The 24462-nt window shown below is 45.3% G+C and overlaps 1 protein-coding gene across 4 annotated transcripts in view; it reads left to right on the forward strand.

Moving 5' to 3' along the window:
• The window catches only part of LOC116068726 (radial spoke head 10 homolog B), a 47233-nt gene extending 23176 nt beyond the window's left edge, over window positions 1-24057 (forward strand). For all 4 annotated transcript variants that reach the window (XM_031338657.1, XM_031338659.1, XM_031338658.1 and 1 more), the window contains 11 exons: window positions 3677-3798; window positions 5084-5273; window positions 6754-6868; window positions 8904-8983; window positions 9425-9573; window positions 11502-11609; window positions 12293-12436; window positions 16097-16216; window positions 18629-18719; window positions 22466-22664; window positions 23793-24057. In XM_031338657.1, the coding sequence (XP_031194517.1) occupies window positions 3677-3798; window positions 5084-5273; window positions 6754-6868; window positions 8904-8983; window positions 9425-9573; window positions 11502-11609; window positions 12293-12436; window positions 16097-16216; window positions 18629-18719; window positions 22466-22664; window positions 23793-23970 (1496 nt within the window). In that variant the 3' untranslated portion in view covers window positions 23971-24057. The remainder of the gene's footprint in view (window positions 1-3676; window positions 3799-5083; window positions 5274-6753; window positions 6869-8903; window positions 8984-9424; window positions 9574-11501; window positions 11610-12292; window positions 12437-16096; window positions 16217-18628; window positions 18720-22465; window positions 22665-23792) is intronic.
• The last annotated feature ends 405 nt before the right edge of the window (window positions 24058-24462 follow it).

Consider the following 24462-nt stretch of genomic DNA (forward strand, 5'->3'; position numbering starts at 1 on the left):
CCCCCCCCCCCGCAAGAAATCCCCATCCGTGGCACATATGTATGTGGGCTTTCTGTTGTTTTTGTTGCTATTGAAGACCTGCCTTAATCCATAGTGGTCCGATAGAATACATGGGATTAATTCAGTGTTCTTACATCTGTTCAGGTATGTTTTGTGTCCGAGTATATGGTTGATTTTTGAGAAGGTACCATAAGGTGCTGAGAAGAAGGTATATTCTTTTGTTTTAGGGTGAAGTGTTCTGTAGATATCTGTTAAATCTATTTGGTTCATAACTTCTTTTAGTTTCACTGTGTCTCTGTTTAGTTTCTGTGTTCATGATCTGTGTATTGGTGAGAGTGGGGTGTTGAAATCTGCTATTATTGTGTGAGGTTCAATGGGTGTTTTGAGCTTTAGTAGCATTTCTTTTACACATGTGGGTGCCCTTGCATTTGGGGCATAGATGTTCAGAATTGAGAGCTCCTTCTGGTGGGTTTTTCCTTTGTATGTAGTGACCTTTCCCATCTTTTTTGATAATTTTTGGTTGAAAGTCTATTTTGTTGGATATTAAGATGGCTACTCCAGCTTGTTTCTTGGGACTATTTGCTTGGAAAAAATTTTCCCATCCTTTTACTTTGAGGGAATGTGTGTCTTTGACTCTGAGCTGTGTTTCCTATATGCAACAAAATGCTGGATCCTGTTTATAGTCTATTGGCCTATGTCTTCTTTCTTCCTTTCTTTCCTTCTTTCTTTCTTTCTTTCTTTATTATATGTAAGTACACTATAGCTGTTGTCAGACACTCCAGAAGAGGGAGCCTGATGGTTCTGAGCCACCGTGTGGTTGCTGGGATTTGAACTCAGGACCTTCAGAAGAGCAGTCAGTACTCTTAACTGCTGAGCCATCTCTCCAGCCTGGCCTATGCCTTTTTATTGGGAAATTGAGTCCATTGATGTTGAAAGATATTAGGGTCTTAATGATCATTGCTTCCTGTTATTTTTGTTGTTAGAGTTGGGATTATGTTTGTGTTTCTCTTCTTTTGGGTTTGCTGTGAAAAGATTAATTTCTTGCTTTTTCTTGGGTGTAGTTTCCCTCCTTGTGTTGGACTTTTCCTTCTATTATCCTCTGTAAAGCTGGATTAGTAGAAAGATATTGTTTAAATTTGGTTTTGTCTTGGATTATCTTGGTTTTTCCATCTATGGTAATTGAAAGTTTTGCTGGGTATAGTAGCCTGGGCTGGCATTTTTGATCTCTTAGGGTCTGTATCACATCTGCCCAGGCTCTTCTGGCTTTTATAGGCTCTAATGAGAAGTCTGGTGTAATTCTGATAGGTCTGCCTTTATATGTTACTTGATCTTTTTCCCTTATTGCTTTCAATATTCTTCCTTTGTTCTGCACATTTGATGTTTTAATTATTATAAGATGAGAGGAATTTCTTTTCTGGTCCCATCTATTTGGAGTTCTGTAGGCTTCTTGTATGTTTATGAGCATTTCTTCTTTAGGTTAGAAAAGTTTTCTTCTATAATTTTGTTGAAAATGTTTGCTGGCCCTTTGAGTTGGGAATATCCACTCTCTTTTATACCTATTATTCTCAGGTTCAGTCTTTTCATTTTGTCCTGGATTTCTTGAATGTTTTGAGACAGGAGCTTTTTGCTTTTGGCATTTTCCTTTCCTGGCTGTCCTGGAACTCACTCTGTAGACCAGGCTGGCCTTGAACTCAGAAATCCGCCTGCCTCTGCCTCCCAAGTGCTGGGATTAAAGGCTTGTCCACCACTGCCCGGCCTATGTTTTTCTATTGTATTTTCAGCACCTGAGATTCTCTCTTCTATCTCTTGTACTCTGTTGGTGATGCTTGCATCTGTGACTCCTGCTCTCTTTCCTAAGTTTTCCATCTCCAGGGCTGTCTCCCTGTGAGTTTTCTTTAATGATTCTACTTCCATTTTTAGATCCTGAATGGTTTTGTTCAATTCCTTCACCTGTTTAATTGCCCTCTCCTGTATTTCTTTAACAGATTTATGTGTTTTCTCTTTAAGGGCTTCTACTTGTTTAATTGTGTTCTCTTGCATTTCTTTTTCTTTTTTTTCATATGCAAGTGCTTTAATACTCAATATACCCTCATTCAAAGAAGACTGTGTGGCTCTACTTTGTAACAGAGTTATTTAAAGGAGAAAACCAACAAAGTTGCAAAGGCTTGAAAGCAACCAAAGAAGAGAAATTTCAAAGTCAGCTTTGGTTTATGAATTATTCATTATATCACTATTTATCTCCTGCATTTCTTTAAGGGAGTTATTTACATTCTTCTTAAAGTCCTCTATCATCTTCATGAAATGAGAGATTAGATCTGAATCTTGTTTTAAGGGTGTGTTTGGGTATCCAGGACTTGCTGTGGTAGGAGAACTGGGTTCTGATGTTGCCAAATCAAATTGGTTTCTGTTGCTTATGTTCTTATGCTTACCTCTTATCTGGCCTCCCTGTCTCTGACTGGAGCCTGTCCTTCCTGCAATCCGGTGATCCTAGGGAGTCGAGCTGCAGCTGGGGGATCTAGCTGCCACTGGTGTGTGTGCTGTGTGGGATCAGCTCTCTGTTCCCAGCTGGCACAGGTGGGAGCCAGAAGGCGCCTGGGTCTCCATCCGTCTGTCTGTCCAGCAGGGAATCTGCTTCCCTGGTATGCTGGGTCTCTGGGCAGGATTTAAGTCTCACCAGTGAAGCTGGGTGTATCTGACTACCGGAGGAGGGCGGGGTGTCATGCTGCAATTGGGGTGTGTGCTGTGAGGGATCAGGTGCAGCGCCAGATCTCTGCTCCTGGACCGCCTAAATTATTATCTCACCTCTAGTTTTCGTTCATTGAGATTCACCTGCTGCTTTATAAGAATAAAAGTCTCCTTCTGCTTGTTTTTGTTTGTTTAGGCTAGCCTTGAACTCATTCAATAGCCAAGACTAATCCTGATCCCGGTCTCTACCTCCCAAGTGCTGGGATGAGAGTACACCACGTGGTGCTGAGGACGGAGCCTGGGCTTCCTGTGCGCTCCGCAAGCTCCATTAGCTAGGCTGACGTTCAGCTACTGAGTGAAGAGTTTGTTTTTCATTAACGTGGGAACTGCTTTAGCACAGAACTCTTTCCAAAGCCTTCTTTTGAATTTTTAGCTAGAAAGTGCCTTTATTTGTTGTGTTTGTGTGCGTGTCGCAGGCAGGGAACATGGGAAATCCATTTGTCCTTTCACCATGTGGGTCCCGGGGATCAAACACAGGTTATCAGCTTTGACAGCAAGCACTTTTACTTACCGGGCATCACAGCGGCCCTTAGTTTTTTAACATTGAAAAGGAGTGTTAGTGGTCTAGCCTGGCCTTAAAGTCTCTCAGTAGCCCAGGCTGGTCTTGAACTTAGTATCACCGGCTTCCTCCGCAGCTGATATATAGGTCTGTGCCACAATGCCTGAATATTCTATTACATTTTGATAGACAACTGACCTGTTGTGACATTGAAAGGATTCCTTTTAAAGATTTATTTGTATTTATATACATATGCATATATCTGTAGGTACCCTCAGAGACCAGAAGAAGGTTCTGGATTCCTTAAAGCTGAAGTTATAGGCAGTTCCAAGTGCAAGCATCCTTAACTGCTCCACCATCTTTTTTAGCCACACTAGAAGGATTTTACCTTTGCTTTTCACAGTCATCCCCCATGTTTGCTTCATCCATTAGAGACTCTACGAAAGTTGGATGGCAGCGAAAGCCATTCTGTGCTAGGATCGAGCATTGAGCTGGACTTAAATCTGTTGCTGGACATGTACCCTGAGGAAAGCCAAGAAGAAGAAAAGAAGCAGGTAAAACCCCCTTTACCATCACACATATATGTTAGACACTATTTTTGTCTTCCGTGTGCCTGGTGGATGCTTTATCTTAACCTTCAAGAGCAGGCTCTGAAAGAAAGGTAGCCCAGAGGGCAGGACCCAGTGGCCTTGCCCAGGGCCATACAGCCTAGAGGAGTCACCAGCAGCCAGCTGGAGACCAAGGCTGTGGCCACCTCCCACTCATGGAAGGTGGGGACTGAGGGCCTGCTAGGGTCAGAGAGTCCTGGATACCCTAGGAATGGCGAACCCACTGTAGGGCTGAGAGATGGCTGTGAAGAGCACTGATGGCCCTAGGAGAGGACCATCAGCACCAACATGGTGGCTCATAACCACCTGGAACTCCAGTTCCAGGGGATCCTATGCCTTTCCACCAATCACACATGTGGTTCACATACAAATGTGCAGGCAAAACACTTAAATACATAAAATAGAATAAATAAAGCTTTAAGGAAAAAAAAGAGGCAAAAGAAGAAAGCTTGCTGTGCTGAGGCTGGAGAGAGGACTCAGTGGTTAAGAGCTGCTCTTTCAGAGACCGCAATTCCCACCACCCACATAGCAGCTAACAATCATCTGTAACTCCAGCTACAAGGGCTCCAATACCTTCTTCTAGACTTCACAGGCACTACCTGAATATGGTGCACTGACCTTTGTGCAGGCAAAACATATATACACATGATAACTTCAAAATCTAAGACTGGTGAAGGAACCCTGTTGTAGGGTAGTCGCCAGTGAAGACTCCACAGACATGAGTTTAAGGTGATAGACTGACAGCAACTGCATGGGGTGCTCAGGATTCCAGTGCGGCCCTGAGCCTTCCTCAGGGTGAGCTTTTACACACAGAAACCATGCTGTAGATTGGCTTACTCCAGCTAACAATAGCAGTTTACCAGAAGCAGAACTACAAAAGCCAAAAAGCAAGGTTGGTACATTTTTAGACTTTCCAAGAGCAATATGGACCTGGGAGAATAGGGCCAATGTTTCAGTTTTGGCAGGTGGCGCTGTCCATGTGCTGAGTTTTACAGCCTCAGTGGCACTTCCAGTTGTGCTAACTTCTCAGGGCCTGCTAAGGTCTGAGGCCCCATTACAACCCTCTGTGCATATGGTGCACATCTGCAATCCCAGCCAGTGGGGTGCTAGAGACTGAGCTCATGTCTCCAACAAGAGGAGCAAGTGCTCTTAGCTCTGAGCAATCTCTCCAGCCCCTCGGTTTTGTTCTAATAAAGGCATAGCTGGGCCCCATGTGCTGCCTTCCTTTCAGGTGGAATATGCAGTCCTAAGGAACATCACAGAGTTAAGAAGGATCTACTGCTTCTACAGCGGCCTCGGGTGTGATCACTCTCTGGATAACACCTTTCTGATGACAAAGCTTCACTTCTGGAGATTTCTGAAAGACTGTAGGTTCCATCACCACAACATAACTCTTGCAGATATGGACAGGGTATTGAGTGGTGAGTGCCCCGGATTCCCTTCCTTAGCTATTGCTGCCTGGAAATAAGCTGAGAAATGTTGGAGATTATGGGGAGGAGCAAATGCCTCTGCCCAAACCCAAACAAATGGACACGGAGACAAAAGGACACGGTGGACGAGAGCCATTTAATGATGGCCTTACAAGAGTAGCTATCCGGGCTTAGGGCTCACTGTAAAAGAGAGGATAGAAAGACCCCCAAGAGCCAGAGGTAGTAGATTTGTGCAGTGAAAAAGCATTTGCCAGACTTGACAGGCACATATGACCTCACAGTGGCCATGACCACGTGCACAAGACCTGCATAAGATCAAGCCAGCCCAACATGGGTCGGAGAGGGGCTCATGAGCACTTAGCAACTGAATGCTGCTGGAGGAGGGAGAGGCAGCTTTCTGCAGGGATGTGGCCCTAAATATTCCATAGGCCCATATTCCAGTAGATGGTCCTATACCCACACCGTAGAAGCAGATTTGGGGGAACGAGGGAGTGTTTAAAAAGGAGCCCGTGAAGTTGGGCAGGAAAGGTGGCAGGGTGATAGGGGAGGAACTTCTGGGGAGGGATGGAGGCACATGATCAAACACATCAAAGCTTGTGTGAAATCATCAGTTTTTAAAAAGATGCAGATGTCTGGCACACAAGCATAGGTGAGTCAAATAGAGCAGTTTATCCCTCATCTTGCAGATTCCCTCCTCCAGTCCTCATTGGCTGAGTGCTCAGGGGTGCACACTCTAACCAGAGCATCCCTTAAGTTCTATCATCTCCTCACAGGATATGCTGGCTTCTCTTCTTCATTTATGTCTACATCCAACAACAAGGATTTTCCTGCTGGCTTCCCCACCCTCACCCCAATAACTCATTAACATAAGCATGGACCTAGTCATATAAGCAGGCTGCCTACAATTTTCTTTTCAGCCTAAGATAATCTTCTTGTTGAGTTGGGGGTAGCCAGGAGGCCTCGGTAAGCAGGGGCCAGGTGTATCCTACTTATCTGTAACTTTGTAAGACAGTCTATTTGAAGGACTTCTAAAATGAAACATCATACTTTATTCCCTGCACTCAGTGGGCAAGAATGCTTTTAGCACCCACATCAAAACAAAACAAAACAAAACAAAAACAAAAACAAAAAGCAATTGTAGTTTCTTGTGCCTGTAAGCCCAGCATTGGTGGACAGAGAGATCTTGAGAACTTGGTAGCCAGCCTGCCTTCCAGTTCAGCGAGAGACCCTGCTTCAAGGCAGTAAGGTAAAGAGCAATAGAGGAAGACACTTAATGTCCTGGTATGGCCTCAATGTGCCTGTTCATGCTTAGGAGTGCACATTGACACAGTCATGTACACGTACCACACACACACACACACACACACACACACACACACACACTACAGTAACAAGATACATTGTTAATGTCTCATAAGGTAACCAGAGCTCTCCTGTGCTGTAGCTAATCTCACCAATGTCTTGATTTCAGTCTATAACGGCATCCCAATCGAAGAAATCCACTCTCCATTTAGAACCATACTCTTAAGAACATTCCTAAATTACCTCCTGCAGCTGGCTTACTACATCCATCACAAAGAGTTCCAGTAAGTGCCGCTTCTTTCCCACAGTAGCCTCGGGCCCTCGTTTTCACATTGTCCACATGAAGGACTAGATGCAAAGCTTTGCTACAGAGACCAGCCAATGTCATTGTCCAGACAATGCCCCATGTGCTGGATGAACACTTGAGAACCCCCATCCGAGTGACTCTGCAGTCACAATCAGTCCTGCCTTCTTGACTCAGAATACTTTTTTCTGACTTTGTTGTTGCTTGCTTTTACTTTTCTTTTTTGAGACAGGGTTTCTCTGTTGTAGTCCTGGCTGTCCTGGAACTCACTCTGTAGACCAGGCTGGCCTCGAACTCAGAAATCCGCCTGCCTCTGCCTCCTGAGTGCTGGGATTAAAGGCATGTGCCACCACCACCTGGCTCAGAACATTCTTTCTTAATGTCTTTTTTTTTAAATTCATTTAAGGGCTGGGGACATGGTTCCATTGGTAGAGTATTTGTCTTGCACACATGGGCAGTGGGTTCTATGCACAGCACCTCATAGGACAGACATGGTAGCTAGCGCATGCCTGTGATCCCAGCACTCACGAGGTGGAGCCTGGATCAGAAGTTAGGGTTGGGGCAAGAGAAATGGCTCAAGGGTTAAAAGCACTTGCTGCTCTTCTAGAGGACCCGAGTTTGGGTCTCAGCACCCATGTTGGGCAACTCACAATCTTTTGTATCTCCTGTTCCAGGGGATCCACTTCCATGTTCTGGCCTGCACAGGTACCTACACACACTTACACATACATACACACAGACACATAAATAAAACTATATATATATATATATATATATATATATATATATATATATATATATATATTTTAAGAAGTTAAGGTCATCTCTGTCTGCACAATGACTTCAAGGTCAGCCAGAACAATGTCAGACCTTGTCCATCTGTTTGTGTGTATATATATGTATGTATAAAGTTAATAGATACAGTATGTATAGACAGCATGTATAGTTAAATGGTTAGATTTTCAGAAGAGCTGGTGTTAAATACATTGAATTTCTATGTATCCTGCACCCAAATTCCCCTAGTGTCAGCCTCTTCCTAACCATGGTCCATTCACCAAAAGCAAGGGCTTAGCACTGCCAGTGTCACTGGATCCAGCCTTCTCTCAAACATGGTGGAAGGCAACGACTGAAACCTGACGTGTGCTGGGCAGGCATTCTACTACATTCCCCAGTCAGGAGCTGCCATTCCCCATGCTCCCTCTCTGCCCAGGAGGTCACGAAGCATCCCAGACCCTCCAATCTGAGAGTTACTCAGCCTCCATCTTTAACAACCTTCTTGTCTTAAAAACAAACAAACAAAAAAAAATAGTGAGTTCCAGGACAGCCAGGGCTACACAGAGAAACCCTGTCTTGAAAACAACAACAACAACAACAACAAAAATTGCATTTGGTCACCTTGTAAAGCATCTCACGGTTTGGGTTTGCACTGTGGCGTTGTCCTGTTGCATTGAGGTGAGAGGACACTAGGCTTGAACTCCTTGGGTCTTTTCTGTGCATGTTTATGATGTATGTGTATAGCACATGTGCATGCACAGGCATGCGTGTGCCATAGCATTGCATGGCAGGCCGAGGGCCACCTCAGGGTCCAGTCCTCGTCTCCCTCCTTGTTTGACAGCGGTCTCTGTTGTTGGCTGCTGTGTGCACCATGCTAGCTGGCCTGCAAGCCTGAAGGGATCCTCCTGTTCCTGCCCCCCGCTCTCTGTAGAGCTCTGGGATTTCAGACACATGCCCCTGCAGCTCTGTGTAGGTTCCAGGCCCTGGGGCTTGCATAGTAAGCATTTTTCTAATTTATCCATCTCCCAGCCAGAAACATCTCCTTACCGAGTGTACCTACACACTTCTTGCTGGAGCTCTCAGAGTGAACCTGAGAGACTTTCTACTGCAAACTTAACTCTGTGTCCCTTTCCATATTGTATTTATTAGAGGCCAGTTGTCAGGTCTAGCCCATACTTCAGAAAAGGGGAATTAAACTCCACCTCATAGAATAATTAATTTCAAGTATCATTTCACCGTAGGAACAGAAGCCCATCCCTCTTCCTATGTTTTACAAAACTGATGTCTGAGAACATTCATCCACATGCCTGTCAGGTAAAAGGTAAATACAAAAATAGTAGCAGTCTATTTACTATCTTTAAAAATAGTTCTATAACCATATTTGTGTGTCATACATGTGTGTATGTACATGTTTGCATGCGTGTGTACATGTTTTGTGCAGATGCATATGTATGTATGCACATGTACACACCTGCTCACATGTAAGCCAGAGGTTATCATCAGGGATCTTCCTCCATCACTCTTCATGCATGAGGCAGGCTCTCTCTGAACCCTTAACTCACTGATGTGTCTAGTCTAGCTAGCAGGCTTGCTCTGAGCATCCTGTCTGCTTCTAGGATTACAGGCAGATTACTGTGCCCAACCTGGTTTGGGGTGCTGGAGACCCAAACGCTGGTCCTTGTGTGTCCACAGCAGAGGGTTGTTTGTTTCCACTGAGCCATCCCCTGAGCCCTGTGATCACTCCTGAATGTTATGTTTTTAGGTCACTTATTCAGTGAGCAACAGCGGACACTCTACTCAATGAATTATATCGATAAGTGCTGGGAAATTTACACAGCCTACTGCAAACCCAATGAAGCCCCACCCTATGAGCTGACAATGAAGATGAGATATTTCCTTTGGATGCTGAAAGTAAGCTTAGTAACTCTTAGGTAGATATCTTCATGTTGATAGGCACTCTGCTTTTAATTAAAAGAGATCAGTGCTGCACAATTAAGGAGGTGAAGATCTGGGGTGACCTTTCATGGGCACCAGATGCTTTCGAGTCTTAGTTTTTAAGTGTCTTAGTTTGGAAGTCAAGCACTGTGCTAATTTCCTATAGTCCCAGCATTTGAGAGGCTAAGGCAGGAGGGTCAGGTGTTCAAGGTCAGCCAGGGGCTGGTTAGATCCTGTTTCAAAGAACCAAAGTTGTCAGTTTGAAAAACAATGGACATGTTCTTTATACAGTGTTCTCAAACTGACCATTGCTAGTTTTACTCCATAATATTTTTTATAAAGACCCTAGGATAACACTCTTCTTTTTTAATGATCTATTTTTATTTCATTTATATTTATTTATATTCATTAAGTAAATATTTATTATACTTATATTCACTATATTTATTTTGTGCTTTAGTGTTTTTCCTGCATGTATGTCTGTATGAGGGTGTTGGATCTCCTAGAAGTGGAGTTACAGACAGCTCACCCATATGTGAGCTGCCATATGGGTGCTGGAAATTTAACCAGGGACTTCCGGAAGACCATCATCAAGTGCTCTTACCCACTTAGCATCTCCCCTACCCTCCTTCCATGATATTTTTAATTTGTACTTATGGGGATACAAATAACAAATAGAAATAATCAAATATTAATGAGAGAGTATTTAAGAATTTAAAAGAAGTGTGTGTGTGTGTGTGTGTGTGTGTGTGTGTGTGTGTGTGTAAAAAAGAAAGAGAGACCTAGTGTCTAAATGTAGGGAAACGTGTTTAAAGTTTGTGATTTGGGAATGGAATATTACACGTCTGTTCCCTTCCTTCTTCACCCTCGTTTCTTACTGAAGAAACAACTCGTTTGTCCTTGCAGAAATCAGGCGTGCAGGTTTTGACTGGCCGCATCCTCACTGGCTACTATGTCCTTTCCCCACAAGTCCAGGAAAGCAGCAGTTAGAAACAGAGGCCTGACTAGATCCAGGTGTTTCGTGTTCTGCGCAGCCACAGGTGGTTACAGCCGTTGCCACTGTGTTTCCTTTTAGTGATGGTGGGATTCATCAGTGGCTCACCTGGCATTAGCCTGATCCTCTGCTTTCCAGAAACCTTCACTTGTGGCCCTAGCAGCCCCCAGCGGTCATTCTTCAGTGGCTAATTAATATCCACTGTTTCACTAGAAACAGTACAATGATAACGTTCCCTATCATTTCTTTTACATTTAATTTAGAAATTTTTAAATTTGAGTATATATGTGTGTGCCTGTGTGTATGTGCACATGTGTGCAGGCGCCCTTGAGGGTAAAAGACATGGGATCCTCTGGAGTCACAAGTGATTCTGAGCCACTTACTGTGGGTGCTGGCCCCTCCTCCGCTTCTGTAGTGTTGAGATCACAGGTGTTTGCTGCGCTGATGGCTTCTTCACAGGATCAGTGGGGATGGAACTCAGGTCCTCACGCTTGCAGAGCAAGCCAGACAGAGCCGTCTCCCCAGCGGCCCGGTGAGTCTTATCTAAAGAAGGGTCTCACTGTGTGTCCCAGTCTGGCCTCAAACTTGCAATCCCCCTCAGCACTGGGATTACAGCTCCAAAATAATCAGTTTGGTTTGGTTTGGTTTTTTGTTTGTTTGTTTGATTGTTTGTTTTTTCGAGACAGGGTTTCTCTGTGTAGCCCTGGCTGTCCTGGAACTCACTCTGTAGATCAGACTGACCTCGAACTCAGAAATCTGCCTGCCTCTGCCTCCCAAGTGCTGGGATTAAAGGCGTGTGCCACCACCGCCTGGCCAAAATACCTTAAGGTATTAAGTTGCTGCCATTAACATTAAAATATATGCTCATGTATAATTTATAGGCATCTATGTTGGTGGTATCTTTTTACAGGACTTTAGGATGATAAATAAGGACTTAACTGCGACCAAATTCATGACTGTGATAGCGGAGGATAGCCCTTTTGTGTACGATGGAACTGACAGCAACTTTGAGCTTGAGGTTTGTAAAGTGTTGCTGGGAATGGTGCAGATCCAGTTTAAGCCAAACTTTTCTTACATGCTGATTTACATATGCAGAAACCCAGTGGGATATATAGATTTACACAGTTGCCTTTTCAAGAATCAGGGATTACAGCCGGGCAGTGGTGGTGCATGCCTTTAATCCCAGCACTTGAGAAGCAGAGGCAGGCGGATTTCTGAGCTCAAGGCCAGCCTGGTCTGCAGAGTGAGTTCCAGGACAGCCAGAGCTATACAGAGAAACCCTGTCTGGAAAAACAAAACAAAAAAAGAATCAGAGATTACATTAGAAGGGGGCTGGGAAGGTGGCTCAGCTGGAAAAGTGCTTGCTGTGCAAGCACGGGTACCTGCATTTGCTCCCAGAACCTGTGTAGAAAGTCAGATGTGGTGGTGCACCGGCATAATGCCAGTGCTCGGGAGGTAGGGACAGGAGGGTCAAACAGCAAAGCTGAATCCCCAAACTCCAAGCCAGCAAGAAACACCATTTCAAAAGCCAAGGTGGGGAGCAATAAAGGAAGACACCTAGAGTCAGCATCTGGCCTCCCACACACACGTGGGTAGCACCTATCCAGGACTAATAAATGAATCAGAAATCATCTATCAGTTCCTGATCTATTCCAGCATGTCGGAATAAGCGAGACCTCCCTCTGCTTCTTGTCATTGCAGCTGGTTTTCCTGGAATTCTTTGAAGCCCTGTTATGCTTCTCTCTCTGCTGCATGTTTGACCAGATGACTAGATCCTACTTAAAAGTCCCGTTCGACGACATCACAACAAACCGATATGGCAGCACTCAGACGTTACTAAACCAGGTGACAGACAATGCGGTAGAGTGTACGATGGCTTGAGCCTGGGGTGGGCAGACTCTCAGTCAGAACTGTCTCAGGCTGGTATCATTCTTCCAGGAGATAATTTAGGACTTGAGAAAATGTAGGTCGCCTTTCACTGTTGGAAAGAGTGTGTGGTCTTGTAGTTTTTGAGTTAGGGGACATGTATTTCCTGGCCATGGCCAAAGCCGTGGGAAGGGTGCAGTGAAAGTCAGTAGAGAAGCAGCTGGACAGAGGAGAAGCCCTGAGGGAAGCTGCCAAGAGACACTGTCTAGGGCCCAGAGGGAAAGCCTGCCCAAGAGCAAAGATGCCAAGAAGCAGTTCATGGATCACAGAAAAAGAGTTTTGCTCACACGGTGGATACCCTTAGTTGCTGTGACCCTGGCAGAGCCAAGACCATGGTTTATAAGGAAATGACTCAAGGTGTGGCTTAACAGACTTTTAGTGGGGATTCCTCATTAGTGGACTAAAAAGGTTTCTGATGTTTGAGACATTCACCTAGAGCCACAAGAGACATTCTAGGGATCTGCTGAGGCCAGCAGGTAGGAGAGTCTCTTTTTATTTTTTCTTCTTATGGTTTTTCGAGACAGGGCTTCTCTGTGTAGCCCTGGCTGTCCTGGAACTCACTCTGTAGACCTGGCTGGCCTCAAACTCAAAAATCCAACTGCCTCTGCCTCCCAAGTGCTGGGATTAAAGGCGTGCGCTACCACTGCCCGGTGGAGAGTCTTTTATTTATTTCCTTTGGAAACAGTCTTACTCGGTAGCCCTGGCTGGCTGGAACTCACAGAGATTCACCTGCTCGGCCTCTGCAAAGGTGTGCGCCACCACAGCCAGCCAGGGAGACTTCAGAGCTTCGAATGTGAAGAGGTTTCTCACTCTTGACCCAGGAGACATCTCTCACCACAAACCCCTGAGATATGCCTTGCAGTCCTCACAGGGAAACCAGGGTGTCATGTTCTTTTCAGCCTTTCAAATTAGCAAGGTGTGCCTGCTCAATGGAGAATGACTTCTCCAACACATCAGGGAGGGTTACAGGGGACCACTTGGATCTGGGGCTCTTCTCCAGGCAAGTGAGTGTCCACCTTGAATCTGCCTACAATGTGCAGGTGATACAGTAGTGTCCATTGCTATAACAAAGGAAGGAAGGCAAGTTAACCTTGTTTAAAAACAGAAGTGTAGCCCACAGCCCTGGAAGTGTAAGCGCTAGGATCTAGTCACGTCCTCCTTGCTGGCAGAATGTCAGCCTGGTGACTTTATCTAACCGGAACTAACCGGAACCGTTTCGCAAAGGCCCCGTCTCTAAGCACCACAGTCAGAATGAATCTTCCAGGACACTTAAACCACAGCAGATGTCTTTCGCTTTGCCTCCGTAACATGCTGGGAGCAAATATGCCAGGCTGCGGACATCCACGACACCAGCAGGTCAACTTCACACCCAGGTTTTGTTGCATCATTCCACGTGGTGTCTGTGTTGTTTTTAGAGTTCAGGGGTGAGTTCCCTCCACATGTTGTGGAAGCTGCAAGTTCATGTGTCCCAGCTTCATCGCTGTTCCTTCCTGGGGTGAAACTGGCCCTCAGAGATGGTCACTTTAAAACACAGTAGAGCCCAGACTTTCCTCTCAATCCAACTTAATATGTTAGAGTAATAAGGGGAAGACAAGACGGAGTTACTTTCTCCAGAGGTCTGCATCTCCTCCCCTTCATCTCCGACCCTTGTCAGCTGAGTGGGCATACACATGTAAAAAAACTACAGGAGGCCAAGGAACAGATCACAGAGAGAGCTGGAGCAGGTCTCCCAAGGGCTTCCGTGGGTATATTCCCAGTGTGACAGTGGTGGAGCCATGTCACAAGGGAGGAAGGCCACTAGATCTGAAATGCACATAAAAGTCCATGTGCTAAACAAGCTCAGTCATCAGTCCAAAAAACAAACAACAAAACAACAACAAACAAACAAACAAACCCTCTACATGAAACTCAACACTCACCTTTCAAACACAAAGCTGAGGAGCTGGAGGGATGGCTCAGCAGCTAAGAGTGCGCACTGTTCTTTTAGCAGGCGGATCTCCATGAGTTTGAGGCAAGCTTGATCCAGTTGATCCAGGCCAGTCAAGGGTACATAGTGAGACTTTGTCTCAAAAAAATAAATAAATAAAAATAAATAAATAAATAAATAAAACCCAAAAAAACAAAAAACAAAAACCCTTTTAAATTGTGAGGAAGAGAAGACTCTGATATCCCAAGGTACCACATTACGAGACTCAAATATTATTTAAATAACAACAAAAAAAATCACAGAGAATACAAAGAAAACTATGCCACATGCAAAGAAAAGGTCCTCAGAGACTTTGAGGAAGATGAGGTGGCAGACTTACAAGTCAAAGAATTGAAATCAGTTATTTTAAAAATAGCTAAGACTGTTAAAGGGAGATACAGAGAGCAGGTGGGGGGCTATAGGATGGCTCAGTGGGTAAAGGCGCCTGCCACTAAGCCTGAGAGCCTGAGTTTGAACCACACAACAGAAGAGAGAACCCATACCCAGAAGTTGCCCTCTGACCTCTGTGTTATTGCCCAACAAATAAACAAATAAAGAAGAGAAGAGTGACATACTTACAAAGTGGAAATGTCAACAAAGATGTAGAAACCCTTTTAGAAAAGAAATTTGAGAGATAAAAATATAAGAACTAGAAATGGAAAAACTCTCAAGTAGAACCAGCAGCAGATCAAAGTGTTTGCTGATTTTGCAAAGGATCCAAGTCTTCAGCACCCATGATAGGCAGCTCACAGCCACTAATAACTCCAGGCTCAGGGGATCCAGCTCCATCTGGTCTTCACAGGCATTGCATACATGTACAAACATACATACACATACATGCTCACACTTACAAATAAACCCTGTAAAGCAGCTGTGGTTGATCACCTCAAACACAAGCGAGCTGCATCACAGACAGAGGCACGCATCCACCTTGTCAGACGACGACGAGGCATCTGTAAATGTAAGTGCCATCAACACAAACTGTCAGCATATCAACCCATTGATTATATCTGAGATTTTATAATCCCCTCTCAGTAACTGGAGACTCAGCTTCCCTTGGTGGACACCTTATATACAAACCATCACACTAGGGACAGAATCTAATAACGATAATAGTGACCATGTCAAACAGTGATAAAGTGGTCAGCCATGTAAAAAGAGAAAGTCCTATTGGCTATTCATGTTATGGTGGAACTTTATGCATGACTGTAATCCCAGTAATCAGGAGGTAGACGCAGGAGGATCAGGAGTTCAGAGTCCTCTGCTATATTGAGTGTAGGAGCAGCCTGGGCTTCATGAGATTCTGTCTCAAAAGGAAGGGAATGCATAATATATTATCACATTTAGATAATAGAGGGTGCAAAGTGTCGTGGTAGAATGCAGATCATGTGTTTCCTGGGAATGGGGAGAGGGAGGATTGCTGAGTGAGGTCAGGGAAGTTGGGCGTGGTGAGCATGCTCCCTGTGTTGTCTGAGGTGATAGTTCCTGGGTTTGAATACGTGCTCACAGCGAGCTTATTGTACATCAGTGACACCTCAAAGATTGACTGTGTATGCATATGCACACGTTCATGGAAACCATGAACTAACTCACATGCTTCTTCTCTCTCTCAGAGCATCCACAGGAGCCCAAGTGCAATCACAAGCCATGACTCCGAAGTCCACTTCAGCAGCACCAAGTCCTCCTTAGACAAGATAGGAGTTCTGCCTGATAGCAAAATCAGGCAAACAGAGGTCAGTATTTATAGTGTCAGCAACCACCCAGTGGCCATTATGTGAGGAACACTCTTCTGTGTTTGGAGGACAGCCCTGGACAATCATCCTATCTCCTGCTGACTCACAGGCGGGCATTGAATGAAGAGTGGAGTGGTGAATAGCAACAGCCCTCATTTTCAGGTCCCTGCCAGGTGCCCAGCACTTCCTAGGGTTAACTCTCTTAGAAGCCCCTATGAACTTCGAGGTCTTGTTGTTGCTTCTAGGAGCAAAAAGGTTACATTGTTGCCTGTGGCAAGCAATGGGGATAGGGCTTGAGCCTAAGCAGTTTGAGTCTAGAATCTGTACCTGTCATTGTGAGCTCGACACCTTCCTACTTCACCAGTTATGTGAAACGTGTGGCTAATTCAGAGATGAGGTGGGAAACCAGCTAAGTACAGCATCTTTTAGCAGACTGTCTGGCTTCTCTGTTGACAAACCAGTTGGGAAACTCGAAGAAGCATCATGGTCAGAGGTAACAGTGACTAAGACTGAGGCTGGAGAGAAGGGTTTGAAACCAAGGGGCTTTGGAATGAAAGAGATGGCACAGGTTGAGTCTAGAGTTTTGGCTTGAGCAACTGGGAGAATAAGGAGTTAGTATTTAGTACAGCATTGAAGATGAGAATCTTCAGAGATGAGGTCACTGGGGGTAAAATTTACAGCCTGATTATGGACATGCTCCAAGTACCTACTAAAACATGAAAGCAGTGACAGCAGGTAGCTATGCTGGGGACAAGACTGCAGTGCAAGGGTAAATTCCAGATGGATACAGATTATGAGGTCATTAAAGCTCTGGCTCAGGGATACTTAGCAGGGAAAGTGCTGCCAACAAGCCGGACTACCCGAGTCGTCCAAGGGTTCCACAAGTTGCAAGGAGAGAACATATCCTTACATGTCTCCTGAACTTCACACACACACCACACACTCATACACACACACCATACACACACACACACACACACACACACACACATACACATTAAATTTTAAAAAGCATAGGGAAGTCAAGGTTATCTGGTGTCTGCAGACTTGAACACTAAAGATGCTAATGGTGGTGGTGGAGAGAAGCTGAGTCAGGTAGATGCTGTAGGCCACCACTCTTCCTCCAGGCTGACCTCAAGTCTCTACGGAAGAAAGGCTGGCCATGAAGTCTTGCTTTTTCTGCCTCTACCTCCTGAATGCTGGTATGAGCATGTACCACCATACCTGCCCAGGCTGCATGGTTTTATTTATGTCTGTGTGTATGAGTGTTTTGCCTGCACATATATTTATTTATGTCTGTGTGTATGAGTGTTTTGCCTGCATGTATATTTATTTATGTCTGTGTGTATGAGTGTTTTGCCTGCATGTATATTTATTTATGTCTGTGTGTATGAGTGTTTTGCCTGCATGTATATTTGTATGTGTTTGGTGAACACAGAAGCCAGAAGAGCACTGGGTCCCCTGGGACTGGAGTTATAAATGGTTATGAGCTGCCACATGCATGCTAGGAATCAAACCTGCGTCCTTTGAAAGAGCAGCGAGTGCTCTTATAACTCTCCAGCTTCTTAAAAATGCAATTTTTTTTATTTTAAGTTATGTCTGGGTGTGTATATATGAGTGTGGTTGTCCACAGAGGCCAGCAGAAAGCGTTGAATGCTCTACAGCTAACAGGGATGTTCAGCACTGAGCTCAAGTCTCTGCAAGAGCAGCAGTGCCCTGACCCCTGAGCCATCTCTCTGACCCCAAACTGCAGTATTTTATTCAGTGGAAAAAATAGTCAGATTAGCTCCTTGTCCCTCACCATGTGATGCCCAGTGCCATCTCAAGACTCTGCCAACAAGCAGGCCATCGCCAGGTTGAGGCACTTGATCTTAGGATACAACCACAAGCCCAAATAAGATACTATATAATTTAAGAAAAAAAGATGAAGCGGGTGTGGTGGTACACACCTTTAATCCCTGCTCCTGAGAGCAGAGGCAGGTGGATCTTTGTGAGTTCAGGTGCATCCTGGTCTACATAGAGATTTCCAGGATAGCCAGGGCTACACACTGAGACTTTGCCTCAAAATGATAAAAGTTAAATTAGTTCAACACAAAACTAAAAATAGCCTCACTCCAGCCTGTGCGATATAGTATTGTGCTGGGAGCCAGTCTGGGCTACACAGAGAGAGCAAACAAATAAAACCAAAACACTTCCAAGACAATACAGGGCATGTTGGTGCACACCTGTGAGCCCAGCACCCTACACACCAAGACAGAAGAACTGCAAGCCCGGGGCTAGCCCGAGACACTGTCTCTAACACAGCAAAAGTGAGAAGGGAAACCCCGTTAACAATCCCCTGCGTGCTTACAACGTGGACTAGCTTTGGTTTAGAAGGCTGCAGAATAATGTTTCCCTCATGTTTTGAAAAAGCCCAAGCTCAAGAAGTCACTGAGTGAGGACAAAGTCTCCAAAACAAACGTCAAGACTCAAGGAAGAAGCCTGGTGTTTATGTCTCCACACGGTGAGCATCTTCACAAATGGCTGCTTCTAAGTTATACACTTATGGTCTATGGAAGCATCCTGTGGCTTTTGGGGGACACGGGCAATACTCAGGATCAAACCTTGAGCTTCACATGAACTGGGCAAGCCCTCGAACACCAAACACAGCACCAGCACTATAGCACTAACATAGCACCAGCCTATAGAAGTGGTCCAGCGGTCCCAGCCTCCTCAGGCCGAGATGTCCCTCCCTCTCAGCATAGGGCTGCACCCACAGGGCAGTCAGCTTTCCCCTCTAGCCATAGTCTCATCCCATTCCAGCTCTGAGACAGTCCAACCATACTGCCCAGGCTGGCCTGGAACTCACTATGTAGAGCAGGCTGGCCTCAAACTTACAGAGATCTGCCTACTTTTGCCTCCTGGATTAAGGGTGCATATACCTCCTTACCTCCATCTTTGTTCATTTGTTTCTTGGGAAAGAGTTCCTATATCCCAGGCTGGCCTCCCACTTGATAGGTGGCTAAGGATAACTGAATTTCTGATCCTTCCTGCCTCCATCTCTCAAGTGCTAGGATAATCTGCCACTGTACCTCTTTATGTGGCACTGGGGATCCAACCCAGGGTTTTGTGCATGCTAGACAAGCACTGGACTGACTAAAGTACACCACTAGGCCCTCTTTTCCATTTAGGTCTTTAAGTTAAAACAACCAATACTTCTTGTATTTAATACCTCAGAGTCCTGTTGACTTCACCTTTGCTCTTTCCCAGGGAAGGACGATTTCAAGGGTTCTATCTCCTCACTCATATTGTCTTCGTGGGCTTCCAGCTGCCTCCGCCTCCTCCTCCTCCTCCTCTTCTCCCTCCTCCTCTTCCTCCTCTTCTTCTTCTTCCTCCTCCCTCCTCCCTCCTCCCTCCTCCTCCTCCTCCATTCTGCTCACCTTGTGCTGCTGTGTGAGCACCGCACTGGGGATTTTCTTCCACTGTGTCACTGACCCACGTTCCCAGTAGTGTGCATCCCGGCTACATGCCATGCATGTGCTCCATTTTGTCTAGTAAACTTCCCCTTCTAACACACCAGCCGACTCTGCTTTGCTCTCCCCTCCTGTTCCCCCTCCCCTCCCTTAGCTCAGCATTGTCCCTCAGGTGGCTGCTGTGCTGGCTTCTGGAAACCTGCCCTGCCAGCTAGGTATCACACTTTCCTGCTTTCCTTTACCTTTGGGGTGAATCAAAAGGTCAGGAAATGCTCCTCCCGAGGCAGCCATCTTTCTCTCTGAGGACTAAACTTAATGAAATTCTTCTCCACATCCAGACATACAGTCACCATATCAGAAAGAGTTATAAAAGGAAACCAAATTAATGCCTTTAAAAAATTAATCTATTTATTTTATGTATGTCTGTAGGCACTTTTACATGTGTAGGCATGCATGTGTCACAGTGTATGTAGGTCAGAGGACAACTTGTCTTTCTCCCTCCATGTGGGTCCTGAGGATTGAACTGGAGTTGTCTCTTGGTGGCGAGAATCTTTACCCTTGTTATGTCTACTTTTTTTTTCCTTTTTTTGAAATAGTCTCTGCTTTGTACTGTTGATATTATGTGTTGGCAACTAGTCCTCAGCTCTAGCTGTACCTCGGCTTGCCTTGTACCTCTGGCCCCTTTACAGTGACTGAACAACCACTATGTGTCACCTACGGTGCCTATGGCTACTGGTTTTGTCTGCTGTCAATGCCTTTCTCCTGGCCACAGAATCCCAATCCCACTTCATTTGCTGGCTTCACCTGCATGGCTGTGACTTACTGTCTCCTGGCTCAGCTCCTCAGCTGAATGGCAATATGAAGCAATCACTCTTCACTTTCAGACACTCTGACTTTAATAACTGGAACCCTGGGTTGCATAAAATTCTGTTATTTTGTGGTTCTGGGGATGGAATCAGGCTGTCACATGGCTAGTGAGTGCTTACCATTCACTGCACTGAGCCACAAGCACAGCATCAACTCTTTGAATCTTCAAACTTTCCCAGTCACTAACAAGTTAGGATTACTTTAAAGGCTACAGAATTTGCTGGGTGTGGGTGTGGTGGGCATAGGAGTAATCTCAGCACTTGGGAGGTGGAGGCAGGAGAGCCAGGATTTCAAGGTCCTTGTCTGCAACACAGTGAGTTTGCAACCAGCCTGGCTGGCTTACAGGACTCTGTCTCAAAACCACACACACACACACACACACACACACACACACACACACAAAATTATGGTGATCTGGAAGAATTAGGCATTTAGCTCAGAAAGAAAGGGAAGAAAGAATGTTGGCTTCTGGGAAGTATTTGGATTTCCCATTCTCTCACTCAGAAACAGGCTTTCTTATCTTAATGGGACCCAGACTCTGAAAAAGCAGGAAGCAGGTGGTGGCAAGTTCTTATCCCAGAAATCTGCTGGCCTGGCTGAGGCTGGAGGTACCACTAGGAAGTCCCTCACAGTTCTGCCCTTCAGTCCCGGTCACTTCATGAAGGGTGAGGACTATCTGGAGAGCTCTGATTTCTCCATGTCTGAGGAAATCACAAAGTAACACTAATTTGGAAGGTCTTAATTTCAATAGGAAATACAAAAAATGACACTTATGTTGGCAAAAGAACACATTGTTATTCTTGAGTCACAAAATAATTTCATAAATATGAAATGCATTAATTTGTAGCTTCAAGTATGCCATTTGGTATAAACGCAGGGCCTGGAAAAAACTTGGAAACTCTCAAAAGTGAATGTAAAAAAAAAAAAAAGATGTGCTACCACATACTGATGAATATATTCTTATTAAAGAGTCAGGGGCACTGGAGAGATGGCTCAGTGGTAAAGAGCACATGCTGCTCTTACAGAGGATCAGGGTTTGATTCCCAGTATCCACATGGTAGTTCACAATCATCTCTAACTCCAGTTCCAGGGGATTTAATGCCCTCTTTCAACTGCAGCTTCTGCAGACATCAAGCACTCATGTGGTATACATTCAGACAAAACACTTACATGCAAAATAAAATTAATACTCTAGTAAAAAAGTCTTTAAAAAAATTTTTTTAAAGCACATATTGCTCTGCCAGAGGACCAGAGTTGAGTTCCATAGCCAACTAACTGCCTATACCTCTTCCTGCTGCAGTGACTTTACAGCCTCCTCGGTACACTGCAGGCGCCCGCACTCACATGCGCACACGCCTCTCCCCATATAGACACATAATTTTGTTTTGATTTTTTGGTTTTTCGAGACAGGGTTTCTCTGTGTAGCCCTGGCTGTCCTGGAACTCACTCTATAGACCAGGCTGGCCTTGAACTCAGAGATCCACCTGCCTCTGCCTCCCAAGTGCTGAGATTAAAGGCGTGTGCCACCACCGCCCGGCTAGACACATAGTTTTAAACAAATAGCTTGGTGTCCTGGTGCACAGCTTTCATCCCCCAGCACTTGGGAGGGAGAGGCAGGAAGATCCTGTGAGTTCCAGGCTAGCCTGGTCTACAGAGTGAGACCCTATCTAAAAAAAAAACAAAACACATAAATAAGAACAAAACACTTCTGCTGTTTAAGAAAAAGAAAGACCGGCAGGAGGTGACTGGACAGAAGGACTGATAATCAGCCCCAGGCCGCTGTGCACTGGTCCTTCCCAGTTGCTGTGGAATGGATCTGGGGATTTCTTCAAGGCCTCACAGGCTGCAGTGTCCCATGCTCACCACAGCTGACAGAAGACCCCCCCCCCCCCACTGTACTGATGTTTGTTTTAATTATACTCCATTGCAGAGAAATATGAAAAACCCAAAGATGAACACAAAGAGAAACTCAACATGTGGGTGAACAACCTCTATGTCTTCTTTGTAAGTGTGCTCTTCAGCGCCTACAAACATGAAGAGATGCTCAAGGAGAAAGTGAAGGAGAACCGGCTCCAGGAAGCAGTGCTGGCTCAGCAAAAGCAGATAGAGAACGAAGAGCTGGAAGCCAGGTAGGCAGGGTCCCAGGCAGGGCACCTGTCCTCCATGGAACATGCTCAGCTTTCTTTCCTGTCTTCAGGAGCTACCCCACGTGGGACCACAGGCTACAGTAAAGCAAACAATGATGTCCTAGGCCCATAGGCTTACAGTGATGCATACAGTGCCTTAGTCCTGGGAGCTGGGGGTTGGGGCTGGGAATGTAGCTCAGTGGTGGAGGCTTGCCTAATGTGTGAAGCTTGGGTTTGGTCCCTAGCACTAATAAAAGACGCATGCATACACTCGCGGAAGCACGCACAGGTTTCTGCTCTTTCCAGAGCTTCCAGGTCTGGGTGTTTTGCAGCCAGGTACGATGGTGAAGCCTGCAAACTCCGCACTCAGGAGGGACAGAAGAGGATGACCTCACCAGGCTCCTTTCTCGCTTCTCAGCTGCAGAAGAAAGCCCTCCTGGGCCACATTAGCAACATTTAGGCACTGCCTGGAGCACTTTAGACACAACAGAGCATTTTATTCACAAGCACTACTGAAACCCCATTAAAAACCCGATTCAGGGCTGGAGAGACAGTGCAGGAGAAGAGCACGAATTCCTCTTACAAAAAACCTGAGTTCAATTCCCAGCACCCATATCACCTGTCACATGTGCTCCAGGGGATACAACGTCTTGTGGACTCCTAGGGCACCTGCACATAACCTCCCACCCCATGCACAAAAACAAAATTTTTGCTTGTTTTTTTGAGATAGGGTCTCACTGTAGAGCTCTCTGGCTGGCCTGGAACTTACTATGTAGACCAGGCTGGCCTCAAACTCACAGGAATCCACTTGCCTCTGCCTCCTAAGTGCTGGGATTAAGTATGTACACCACCATACTGGCCTACCACATAATTTTTTTTGAAAAACAAAACAAAACATTTTTTAAAAAATTAGTTTTATGCTGGGCAGTGGTGGCGCATGCCTTTAATCCTAGCGCTTGGAAAGCAGAGGCAGGCGGATTTCTGAGTTCGAGGCCAGCCTGCTCTATGAAGTGAGCTCCAGGACAGCCAGGGCTATACAGAGAAACCCTGTCTCGAAAAAAACAACAACAAAAAAATTAGTTTCACATTTCACAGAAAAACAAATAGCTACATTCTCATTTTGCTTTTTAGGCTGAACATCCTACGTGAAGAAGAGGCCAGGAAACAAGACTTTGAACTTGACATCACTGTGCTTAAGGAGCCATTGGACATCCCATCCTCTCAGCCACTCACACCCAGCCCCCCTAAAGAGGAACTGGCTTCCGTCCAGACTAGCAAGGCCAGCCCTGGCAAGAAGAAGAAGAAGTGAAGGCACACAGTGTCATGGCTGAGCTGCATGGACAAGCAGACAGAAAGCTGTGACAAATGTCCCATAAAATAAAGTGTTTGCATTGAGCTTCTGATTTGAGTTTCTGAAATGCTCTACCCTGGCCCACATATTAAGTTTCTTGTATGCCACATTTTCGAGAACCAAACTGTCTCGAAAAAGAGAGAGAGAGAGAGAGAAAGAGAGAGAGAGAGAGGGAGAGAGAGAGAGAGAGAGAGAGAGAGAGAGAGAGAGAACCAAACTGAATGAGTATGAAGATATGCAGATATTAGTAAGTGGGTTTTAAATTTTTATATATATTTTTGTAAATGAAAGTTAGCTGGGCATAGTGGCACATCCCAGCACTCGGGAGACACAGGCAGGGGACTGTTGCATGTTCAAGGCCAGCCAGAGCTACATAGTGAGACCCCGTCTGGGAGAGGGGAAAGGAGCTAGAGAGATAGCTCAGTGCTTAAGAATACTTGCTGTTTTACA

Source organism: Mastomys coucha, unplaced genomic scaffold (assembly GCF_008632895.1).
Source record: "Mastomys coucha isolate ucsf_1 unplaced genomic scaffold, UCSF_Mcou_1 pScaffold22, whole genome shotgun sequence".
In the NCBI taxonomy this organism is placed as follows: domain Eukaryota; kingdom Metazoa; phylum Chordata; class Mammalia; order Rodentia; family Muridae; genus Mastomys; species Mastomys coucha.